The sequence below is a fragment of the Salvelinus fontinalis genome, chromosome 8 (assembly GCF_029448725.1).
Source record: "Salvelinus fontinalis isolate EN_2023a chromosome 8, ASM2944872v1, whole genome shotgun sequence".
Lineage (NCBI taxonomy): Eukaryota > Metazoa > Chordata > Actinopteri > Salmoniformes > Salmonidae > Salvelinus > Salvelinus fontinalis.
The window spans coordinates 17,452,198-17,464,487 of record NC_074672.1 but is presented as its reverse complement, the minus strand read 5'-3'; the positions used below and the strand labels follow the sequence as shown (position 1 = coordinate 17,464,487).

At 41.4% G+C, this 12,290-nt stretch overlaps 1 protein-coding gene across 2 annotated transcripts in view; it reads left to right on the top strand.

Moving 5' to 3' along the window:
* LOC129860766 (protein prickle-like) overlaps positions 1-12,290 on the top strand; it is a 45,088-nt gene that overhangs the window by 28,449 nt on the left and 4,349 nt on the right. For both annotated transcript variants that reach the window (XM_055931485.1, XM_055931484.1), the window contains 4 exons: positions 271-454; positions 639-752; positions 8,064-8,201; positions 11,705-11,908. In XM_055931485.1, the coding sequence (XP_055787460.1) occupies positions 271-454; positions 639-752; positions 8,064-8,201; positions 11,705-11,908 (640 nt within the window). The remainder of the gene's footprint in view (positions 1-270; positions 455-638; positions 753-8,063; positions 8,202-11,704; positions 11,909-12,290) is intronic.

Here is a 12,290-nt window from a genome sequence, read left to right as displayed (position 1 = left end):
ATGTATCCAACACAAAGTATGTTCATGCCATGGAATACTTGACTACAGACAGTGGATGTGTGGGCATGTGTATGAGTCTATTGGAGCGGTTGGCAAATGTTGGCAATCAATGGCATGTTTTTATGATTAGATAATAGGATATGTTAAAAAATCTTAGTTTGGTGGGTGTTGCATGTATTGGACCTGTTGTCCTCTTTCCATCCATAGGAAGATCTGTGTAGTATTCTGGTTGCCATGTATTGTTCCCACCATCACTCTTTCCAACCACAGGAAGATCTGTGTGCACTGTAAGTGTGTGCGTGAGGAGCATGCAGTGCGGGCGGTGCCGGGCCAGCTGGAGAGGATGATGGTGAAGCTGGTCTCAGACTTCCAGAGACACTCCATCTCTGACGACGACTCAGGCTGCGCCTCCGAGGAGTACGCCTGGGTCCCGCCTGGACTCAAGCCCGAACAGGTCAGAACCAGCTTTCAATATACTAGGCATCGCTCATTTACTCATGTGTTTCCTTTATTTTGACAGTTACCTGTATGTTTAAACCTCAACGCTCATTCTTATTTGCATACACATAGGGTAAAAAAGAAATGGCCTCGCAGCCCCTCTCGAAGAAGTGTGTCTGAACATGCTTGTTTTAATGCAGGTGTATCAGTATTTCAGCTGTATCCCGGAGGACAGAGTGCCCTATGCTAACAGCTCAGGAGAGAGGTATCGCATTAAACAGCTCCTCCACCAGCTACCAGCTCACGACAGTGAGGTAACAGTCGCTGATACTGTAACTCTGCGTGGGGTTTTGGTTGTTCTAAAGCCCCTGGGCTGTAATATGATTGTTTTCTGTGATGCTTGTCTGACTCAGCATTATAACTATTCTTTTATACTGTACTGCACGTCTGTGTGAGATTTTGGTTTCCCTAGCCTCTGGGCTGTAATGTACAGTAACAGTCACAAGTTTGGACACACCTACTCATTCCAGTTTTTTTTAAATTGATATTTATTATTTTTGACTTTTCTACATTGTAGAATAATAGTGAAGACATCAAAACTATGAAATAGCACATGGAATCATGTAGTAACCAAAAAAGTGTTAAACATTTCTTCAAAGTAGCCACACTTTGCCTTGATGACAGCATTGCACACTCTTGGCATTCTCTCAACCAGCTTCATGAGGTAGTCACCTGCAATGCATTTCAATTAACTTGTTTGGGATGAAAAGCGTGCCCAGAGTAAACTGCGTGCTACTTAGTCCCAGCTGCTAATGTATGCATATTATTAGTATATTTGGATAGAAAACACTCTGAAGTTTCTACAACTGTTTGAATGATGTCTGTGAGTATAACAGAACTCATGTGGCAGGCGAAAACCTGAGAAAAATCCAACCAGGAAGTGGGAAATCTGAGGTTTGTAGTTTTTCAACTCTTTGCCAATCGTTTAGTTTATTTATTTTATTTTTACAGGGACATTTACATTTACATTTTAGTCATTTAGAAGACGCTCTTATCCAGAGCGACTTACAGTAGAGTGCATACATTTTATTACATTTTACATACTGAGACAAGGATAACCCTAACGGCCAAACCCTCCCTAACCCGGACGACGCTATGCCAATTGTGCGTCGCCCCACGGACCTCCCGGTTGCGGCCGGCTGCGACAGAGCCTGGGCGCGAACCCAGCCCAGCCTGGGCGCGAACCCAGAGACTCTGGTGGCGCAGCTAGCACTGCGATGCAGTGCCCTAGACCACTGCGCCACCCGGGAGACAGTGCACATTAATCAACGTTTCAGTAAAAGTGCCGGTTTTAGCCAGCCGGCTAATTTTCAACCGCAGTCCCTGGGCAGGTTATTAAAAACAATTACAATATAGACAATCATTGAGCAGTGAGCACACGCAGAGGAACATAGCATACAGACAGAGCAACATAGAACAAAAAGCAGCAAGACAAAATTCATAAAAGCAACAAAGTGTTTCCACACCTCACAGCTACAGACAACAAACAACATGGAAAGCGGCAATACACAGCTAGGGATTATGTTCACAAATCTGATTCACCTTTAGCCATGTCTTCATGCATTTTGTGAAAGTGTGATATGTGGTGCAGCTATGTGTCTGATGGCAATGTATTCCAGACATAGGAAACTCTCACAGAGAAAGCGTATTTACTAAAGGTGTTTTTCCTTAAGGGAACTACACAGTCACCTCTCATGGCAGACCTTGTGGATCTGCTGCCGTATGTTTGGGTTTTCTGTTTAACAAAAATACTGAGTGGAGGGTTGAGCCAGGCCATTTAGGATCTTGAATACAAGACATTCGTTGGGTGTATTGCACAAGATTTTCCCAACTCAGGAGCTCATGCTTTCTGAGGATGTAACAGTGATGATGGCTATTGGGCTTCCTATCAAGCACTTTGAGAGCCTGTTTGTAGACAGACTGAATATACAGTGTCTATGGGGTCAAATTGCACTTCCTAAGGCTTCCACTAGATGTCAACAGTCTTTAGAACCTTGTTTGATGCTTCTACTGGGAAGTGGGGGCGAATGAGAGGGGATTGAGTAAGGTCTCTCCCAGAGTGTCATGAGCTGACCATGCGCGTTCACGTGAGAGTTAGCTTGAGTTCCATTGCATTTCTGAAGACAAAGGAATTCTCCGGTAGGAACATTATTGAAGATTTATGATATAAACATCCTAAAGATTGATTCTGTACTTCGTTTGACATGTTTCTACGAACTGTAATATTACTTTTTTGACTTTTCGTCTGAACAAAGCGATCGCATTGCGCATTTGGATTATTGGGCTAAACGCGCAAACAAAAAGGAGGTAATTGGACATAAATTATGGACTTTATTGAACAAATCAAACAATTATTGTGGACATTTATAATAACATTTATAATGTTATTTCTGACTTCTGTTGACTCCGCAACATGGCGGGTATATGTTTGGCTTGTTTTGGTCTCTGAGCGCCGTACTCAGATTATTGCATGGTTTGCTTTTTACGTAAAGCTTTTTTGAAATCTGACAAAGCGGTTGCATTAAGGATAAGTATATCCATAATTCTGTGCATAATACTTGTATCTTTTATCAAAGTTTATTATGAGTATTTCTGTAAATTGATGTGGCTCTGTGCAAATTTACTGGATGTTTTGGAGGCAAAGCCAAATGTAAACTGAGGTTTTTGGATATAAATATGAACTTGATCGAACAAAACATACATGTATTGTGTAACATGTTGTCCTGGGAGTGTCATCTGATGAAGAATATCAAAGGTTAGTGATTAATTTTATCTCTATTTCTGCTTTTTGTGACGGCTCTCTTTGGTTGGAAAATGGTTGTATGCTTTCTGTGACTAGTTGCTGACCTAACATAATATGATCTGCTTTCGCCGAAAAGCCTTTTTGAAATTGGACACTGTGGTTGGATTAACGAGAAGTTTATCTTTAAAATGTTGTCTCATACTTGTATGTTTGAGAAATTTAAATAATGAGATTTCTGTTGATTGAATTTGGCGCCGTGCAATTTCATTGGCTGTTGGCGAAACCTGTCTGGGAACGGGGTTCCGCTAGCTGTTAACAGGTGTGTCTTTAAAAGTTAATTAGTGGAATTTCTTTCCTTAATGTGTTTGAGCCAATCAGTTGTGTAGTGACATGGTAGGGTTGGTATACAGAAGATAGCCCTATTTTGTAAAAGACCAAGTCCATATTATGGCAAGAAAAGCTCAAATAAGCAAAGAGAAACAACTTTCAAGAACTTCTTCAAGTACAGTCACAGAAACCATCAAGCGCTATGATGAAACTTGCTCTCATGAGGACCGCCACAGGAAAGGAAGACCCAGAGTTACCTTTGCTGCAGAGGACACGTTCATTAGAGTTACCAGCCTCAGAAATTGCAGCCCAAATAAATGCTTCACAGAGTTCAAATAACAGACACATTTCAACATCAACTATTCAGAGGAGATCTTGTGAATCAGGCCTTCATGGTCGAATTGCTGCAAAGAACCCACTACTAAAGGACATTTATAACATTCAGATGTCATAAATCAGCAATGCAGAGCTCTCCCTGTCCTCTGCCGTGCCTTGATTGTATTACTGTTGATGATATCTGGAAATGTGCATGTACAACCTGGCCCATCTACTGTTTACATTTACATTTAAGTCATTTAGCAGACGCTCTTATCCAGAGCGACTTACAAATTGGTGCATTCACCTTATGACATCCAGTGGAACAGCCACTTTACAATAGTGCATCTAGATCTTTTAAGGGGGGGGGGGGGGGGGGCAGAAGGATTGCTTTATCCTATCCGTTTCTAGCCCCAATTCTGACTTGTGCTCTGATCAATTGAAAGTGTGGGTTCACAGCTCCAATCCAGATGTGTTGGTCAATACTGAGACGTGGTTAAGGAAGAGTGTTTTGAATACTGATGTTAACCTTTCTGGTTATAACCTTTTTCGGCAAGACAGATCTTCCAAAGGTAGGGGAGTGGCAATCTTTCCCAAGGATCACCTTCAGTGCTCGGTTGTCTCCACCAAGTCTGTCCACAAACAATTTGATTTCCTGGTTTTAAGCATTAAACTTTCAAATAGCTCTTTGTTGACTGTTGCTGGGTGCTATCGTCCTCCATCAGCACCGGCCTGTACCCTACCTGCCCTAAGCTCTCTCCTGGCCCCTTACACTCAGTCTGAATTTGTCCTGCTAGGTGACCTAAACTGGGACATGCTTAAACCACCTGACCAAGTCCTAAAGTAATGGGACTCCCTAAATCTTTCTCAGATTATTACCAATCCCACCAGGCATGACTCCAAACATCTAGAAAAGGCTACTCTCCTTGATGTTACCCATCAGGATTATTTGTGAGGATATCAGTCTGGTGTTTTCTGTAATGACCTTAGTGATCACTGTTTTACAGCCTGTGTTCGTAATGACTGCTCAGTGAAACGACCTGTCGTGATTTGTCATAGACGCTTGCTAAAAAACTTTAATGAGCAAGCTTTCCTTCATGAACTGGCCTCTGTAAAATGGTATAGAATCAGCTTGATCCCCCCTGTTGAAGACGCTTGGACCTTCTTTTTTTATATTTTCAGTGTTATTGTTAACAAACACGCCCCTATAAAAAAATTAGAATTAAAAACAGGTTCAGCCCCTGGTTTGACCTTGTTCTTGCAGAGTTACTCCACCTCAAGAATTGCATTTGGCGCGAGGCTCGGCACACGCATACTCAGGCTGACTGGCTATCGTTCAGGCAAATGAGAAATAAGTGCACTCAGGCTATCCAGGAGGCAAGTTAATAACTTTAAGGAGCAGTACTCTCTCTGTGGGTCTAACCCCAAGATGTTCTGGAAAACGGTTAAAGACCTGGAGAATAAACCCTCCTCCTCACAGCTGCCCATGTCCCTTAATGTTGATGATATGGTTGATGATGTGGCAGTCACTGAGTCCGAGGTGCTAAAGGAGCTCCTTAAACTTGACCCCATAAAAACATCTGAGTCAGATGGTTTAGACCCTTTCTTCTTTAAGGTTGCTGCCCCTATCATCGCCAAGCCTATTGCCAAACTTTTTAACATGTCTCTCCTTTCTGGGGAGGTTCCCATTGCTTGGAAGGCAGCCACGGTTTGTCCTTTATTTAATGGTGGAGATCAAGCTGATCCTAACTGTTATAGGCCTATTTCTAATTTGCCCTGTTTATCAAAAGTGTTGGAAAAACATGTCAATAATCAACTGACTGGCTTTCTTGATGTCTATACTATTCTCTCTGGTATGCAATCTGGTTTCCGTTCAGGTTATGGATGTATCACTGCAACCTTAAAGGTCCTCAATGATGTCACCATTGCCCTTGGTTCTAAGCAATATTGTGTTGCTATTTTTATTGACTTGGCCAAAGCTTTTGATACGGTAGACCATTCCATTCTTGTTGGCCGGCTAAGGAATATTGTTGTCTCTGAGGGGTCTTTGGCCTGGTTTGCAAACTATCTCAAAGAGTGCAGTGTATAAAGTCAGAAAATCTGCTGTCTCAGCCTCTGCCTGTCACCAAGGGAGTATCCCAAGGCTCAATTCTAGGCCCCACACTCTTCTCAATTTACATCAACAACATAGCTCAGGCAGTAGGAAGCTCTCTCATCCATTTATATGCAGATTATACAGTCTTATACTCAGCTAGCCCCTCCCCGGATGTTGTGTTAACTGCTCTACAACAAAGCTGTCTTAGTGTCCAACAAGCTTTCTCTACCCTTAACCTTGTTCTGAACACCTCCAAAACAAAGGTCATGTGGTTTGGTAAGAAGAATGCCCCTCTCCCTACAGGTGTGATTAATACCTCCTGAGGGTTTAGAGCTTGAGATAGTCAACACATACAGGTATTTGGGAGTATGGCTAGACGGTACACTCTCAGCACATATATCAAAGCTGCAGGCTAAAGTTAAATCTAGACTTGGTTTCCTCTTGTAGTCACTCCTCTTTCACCCCAGCTGCCAAACTAAACCTGATTCAAATGACCATCCTACCCATGCTAGATTACGGAGACGTAGTTTATAGATCGGTAGGTAAGGGTGCTCTCGAGCGGCTAGATGTTCTTTACCATTCAGGCATCGGATTTGCCACCAATGCTCCTTATGGGACACATCACTGCACTCTATACTCCTCTGTAAACTGGTCATCTCTGTATACCCGTCGCAAGACCCACTGGTTGATGCTTATTTATAAAATCCTCTTAGGCCTCACTCTCTCCTATCTGAGATATCTACCGCAGCCCTCATCCTCCACATACAACACCCGTTCTGCCAGTCACGTTCTGTTAAAGGTCCCCAAAGCACACACATCCCTGGGTCGCTCCTCTTTTCAGTTCGCTGCAGCTAGCGACTGTAACGAGCTGCAACAAACACTCAAACTGAACAGTTTTATCTCAATCTCTTCATTCAAAGACTCAATCATGGACACTTACTGACAGTTGTGGCTGCTTTGTGATGTGTTGTTGTCTCTACCTTGCCCTTTGTGCTGTTGTCTGTGCCCAATAATGTTTGTACCATGTTTTGTGCTGCTACCATGTTATGTTGCTATTATGCTGTGTTGTCATGTTGCTGCCTTGCTATGTTGTTGTCTTAGGTCTCTCTTTATGTAGTGTTGTCTCTCTTGTTGTGACACGTGTTTTGTCCTATGTTTATATTATATTTATTTTTAATTTTTAATCCCAGGTCCCATCCCCGCAGGAGGCCTTTTGGTAGGCCATCATTGTAAATAAGAATTTGTTCTTAACTGACTTGCCTAGTTAATAAAAGGTTAAATATAAAATAAAAAATAAGGAGAGATTTTCTTGGCCCAAGAAACACGAGCAATGTACATTAGTCCGGTGGAGTCCAAATTGGAGATTTTTGATTCCAACCGCTGTGTCTTTGTGAGACGCAGAGTAGGTGAACGGATTATCTTTGCATGTGTGGTTCGCACAGTGAAGCATGGAGGAGGAGGTGTGACGGTGTAGGGGTGCTTTGCTGGTGACACTGTCAGTTATTTATTTAGAATTCAAGGCACACTTAACCAGCATGGCTACCACAGCATTCTGCAGCGATACGCCATCCCATTGTTTTTCAACAGGACAATGATCCAACACACCTCCAGGCTGTGTAAGGGCTATTTGACCAAGAAGGAGAGTTGCATCAGATGAAATGGCCTCCACAATCACCTGACCTCAACCCAATGAAGATGGTTTGGGATGAGTTGGAGCGCAGAGCGAAGGAAAAGCAGCCAACAAGTGCTCAGCATATGTGGGAACTACTGCAAGACTGTTGGAAAAGCATTCCTCCTGAAGCTGGTTGAGAGAATGCCAAGAATGTGCAACGCTGTGGCTACTTTGAAGAATCTCAAATATATTTTGATTTGTTTAATATATTTTTGGGGGTTACTACATGATTTCATATGTGTTATTTCATAGTTTTGATGTCTTCACTATTATTCTACAATGTAAAAAAGACAAAAAACTTGAATGAGTAGGTGTCCAAACTTTTGACTGGTACTGGCGTTTTGTTTTGTTCCTCACTAGTTTGTTCTGCTTGAGTCAGCATGATAACTTCTGTATATGTTTTGTGTTTCCAGCCTCAATACTGTAACCATCTGGATGAGGAGGAAAAGAAGGAGCTGTGTATGTTCAGTCAGCAGAGGAAAAGAGAGAACCTGGGCAGAGGCATTGTCAGACTGTTCCCTGTCACCATGACCGGAGCCATCTGCCAACAGGTAGATACTGCTGAGGGAGGGGGGGTGGGAGATCAGGAAGGAGACTAGGGTGGGATGGATACAGTGAGAGTGAGGAACCAGGGAGATTGAGACAGGAGGAATTAGGGAATTCTCTGGTTTTTGGTGTATGTATCAGACCTGAGTTCAAATATCTCAATTATTTTCACATTTGAAGTAAGTATTCACATTTTATTTGAAAATACAAGTGGTTTAATATTTTTATGTATTTGGAAATTAACTTGGAAAGTATTTTAAAATACTCAAATACACTCCCATGCATTTAACCCAGGTATTTAAAAATAGTATTTGAAATAAGTATTTTAAAATACTCTCAAATAAAATTTGTTAGACTTTGGTTTTTACAAATAACCATTCAAATACTCAAATAAAGATACTTATTTTGGGCTCTTTTGAAAAGGCTCAAATACACAGAAAAAAAGCATTTTAAATACCAGATACTGAAATACACACCAAGCCAGGCACATACAGTTGAAGTTGGAAGTTTACATACACCTTAGCCAAATACATTTAAACTCAGTTTTTCACAATTCCTGACATTTAATCCCAGTAAAAATTCCGTCTTAGGTCAGTTAGGATCACAACTTTATTTTAAGAATGTGAATGTCAGAATAATAGTAGAGAATTATTTATTTCAGCTTTTATTTCTTTAATCACATTCCCAGTGGCTCGCACACGCTTTTTCAGTTCTGCCCACACATTTTCTATGGGATGGAGGTCAGGGCTTTGTGATGGCCACTCCAATACCTTGACTTTGTTGTCCTTAAGCCATTTGCCACAACTTGGGAAGTATGCTTGGAGTCATTGTCCATTTGGAAGACCCATTTGCGACCAAGCTTTAACTTCCTGACTGATGTCTTGATGTTGCTTCAATATATCCACATAATTTTCCTACCTCATGATGCCATCTATTTTGTGAAGTGCACCAGTCCCTCCTGCAGCAAAGCACCCCCACACCATGATGCTGCCACCCCCGTGCTTCACGATTGGGATGGTGTTCTTCGGCTTGCAAGCATCCTCCTTTTTCCTCCAAACATAATGATGGTCATTATGGCCAAACCAGTAATGTTTTTGTTTCATAAGACCAGAGGACATTTCTCCAAAAAAGTATGATCTTTGTCCCCATGTGCAGTTCCAACCCGTAGTCTGGCTTTTTTATTGCTGTTTTGGAACAGTGGCTTCTTCCTTGCTGAGCGGCCTTTCAGGTTATGTCGATATAGGACTCGTTTTACTGTGGATATAGATACTTTTGTACCTGTTTCCACCAGCATCTTCACAAGGTCCTTTGCTGTTCTGGGATTGATTTGCACTTTTCGCACAAAAGTACGTTAATCTCTAGGAGACAGAGCGCGTCTCCTTCCTGAGGGTATGACGGCTGTGTGGTCCCATGGTGTTTATACTTACGTACTATTGTTTGTACAGATGAACGTGGTACCTTCAGGCATTTGGAAATTGCTCCCAAGGATGAACCAGACTTGTGGGGGTCTACAATTGTTTTTCTGAGGTCTTGGCTGATTTCTTTTGATTTTCCCATGATGTCAAGCAAAGAGGCACTGAGTTTGAATGTAAGCGTTGAAATACATCCACAAGTACACCTCCAATTGACTCAAATGATGTCAATTGGCCTATCAGAAGCTTCTAAAGCCATGACATAATTTTCTGGAATTTTCCAAGCTGTTTAAAGGCACAGTCAGCTTTATGTATGTAAACTTCTGACCCACTGGAATTGTGATTAAGCGAAATAATCTGTCTGTAAACGATTGTTGAAAAAATTACTTGTCATGCACAAAGTAGATGTCCTAACCGACTTGCCAAAACTATAGTTTGTTAACAAGAAATTTGTGGAGTGTTTGAAACACTTAGGTTGGAGTCAATAAATCTTTTTTATGTAAACTTGAATTAATCATGATGTACTGTTTTACGTAGAACCGCCCCAGCCTTTCCGTTTGCAGCCAGCCCTTCCGTAATAAACAAACACACACACACACACAGTAGCTAGCTCGCATAAACCGTTGGACTTCAGACATCGTTTGCCACTAACATCATGAATAGGGCGCATAAATCATCACACACATTTTCAAAACGTTATAATAAACCTTCTATACTAAAACAAGTGACATATTAGACAACTGCAACCTGTTAAATGTTACGATCGTGTGGCTAGCAAGTAGCAACTGTTAGCTTGCATTGTTCAGCACATAGAAAGTCAGCCAGCTAAAACTTTAGTTTGCTTGCTATCAACTCAAAATCGTCTAGCTAATCAAATGTATGTTTTGTTATAAATTAACTAGTTAATTAATTTTAGACTGAACATTTCCTTACCCCACTGAAGTTATTAATTTTCCATCTTGGATGTCCTCTGTTTACGTAGTAGGGCAATGATTGTGAATCAACCATGCGTGCTAGCATTACTTTAACAGAACTTTCCCTAAAAGTTCAAACATGGTTACATTTTAATACAATTTTGGTAATGTTCTAGGAACGTTCTCCAAATGGTTTTACATTGGGAATGATCTCAAATAGTTCATGGAACTTCAAGAAACAACATTCTTCTGTGGGAATTTCAGTACTTCTGCATAATGTTTCCTTATGGTTATATTTAGGCATGTTCTCAAATTGTTCCTAGAACGTTAAGAGAAAAAAAAAACAAGAACATGTTTAATGTTCAGAGAACGTTCCAAGAATGTTATTTAAAAACATGTGCATTACGTTCTCAGCATCAACAAAACACTCTCTATCCTCTCTTAAGTGTTTTCAGGTATGTTAGCTCGCCCACTATTTGGCCACACCTGATCTTAATGAGTGCTTGTTTCCTTTGAAATGGGGTATTTTTGAATAGACTAAAAACATGTCAGGCTTGCTCCATCCTGGTGGCGCAGTGAACTAATTCCATGGATAGAGAACAGAGGATTATACATTCGAATCTCACTGATGCCGTGTCACAATAAAAAATAAATGTGTTTCCATGATTAATGCCTAAGGAAATTAATTTCCATGTGTCCCATCTGTTCTTGGAGTTCAAAAAAGTTAACCCAAAATAAGCTAGCAGCGTTATTAAAAGTCTTATAGAAACATTCAGTGACATTTTTATTTTATTTTTAAACCTACAAATAACCTATCATTTTAGTTCTCTGAGAGTTAATAAAACCTCCCAGGAAAACTGTCAAGGAACCAGAGCAAAAAGTTATCTGAACCTCCCTGCAACCTAAAAATAAACATTCCCAGAACAGGCAAAATGTTTAGTTCTGTTCTCGGAGCGTTTAAAAAAAAAAAAGTTCAGTTTTACTAGTCAGGAAGCGTATGGCTTCGTTCCCAGAACAAATGGGAAACCAAAAATGTACGTTCCCACAACTTCCAAGGAATCAAATGTGCGAGCTGGGATGTATTTGAACCGAGGTCTGTTATGTATACACTTGTGTTCTCACATACTCATTTACATTTTGTTTACCTATTGTTTTGTCTCTCTGTCATTCTCTGTGTTTCAGTGTGGCAGACAGATCTGTGGTGGGGATATAGCGGTGTTTGCCAGCCGGGCTGGTCACGGGAGCTGTTGGCACCCTCAATGTTTCCAGTGTGCCTCTTGTACTGAGCTGCTGGTGGACCTCATCTACTTCTACCAGGATGGACAGATCTACTGTGGCAGGCACCATGCTGAGAGGATCAAACCGCGCTGCCAAGCCTGTGATGAGGTGATTGACTCTGCCCTGTCCTGTCATGACTCTGCCCCGTTCAACAAATGATATGCTTACTGTGTATCCAGTCCACTGTCTGGTCATGCACTCTGTCGGCCCTGTCCTGTCAACAAATCTCTCCATACTATGTACGCTGTCTGCTCATATACTGTGCAGCCCTATGCTGTCCACAAAGCTCTCCAAACTGTGTATCCACTCTCTGCTTATACACTCTCTGCCCTGTCTACAAATCTCAATTTTTCAAATCGCCACTCTCCAGTTCTAACACTGACTCTTATGAGGAGATTTGTATCTTTGGCAGACTTGTACTCGGGGCTGGGAGAGTGTGTCTTTATTTGATTTACATGCCTGTAGACCCTAGAGGAACATCTAGTCCCTC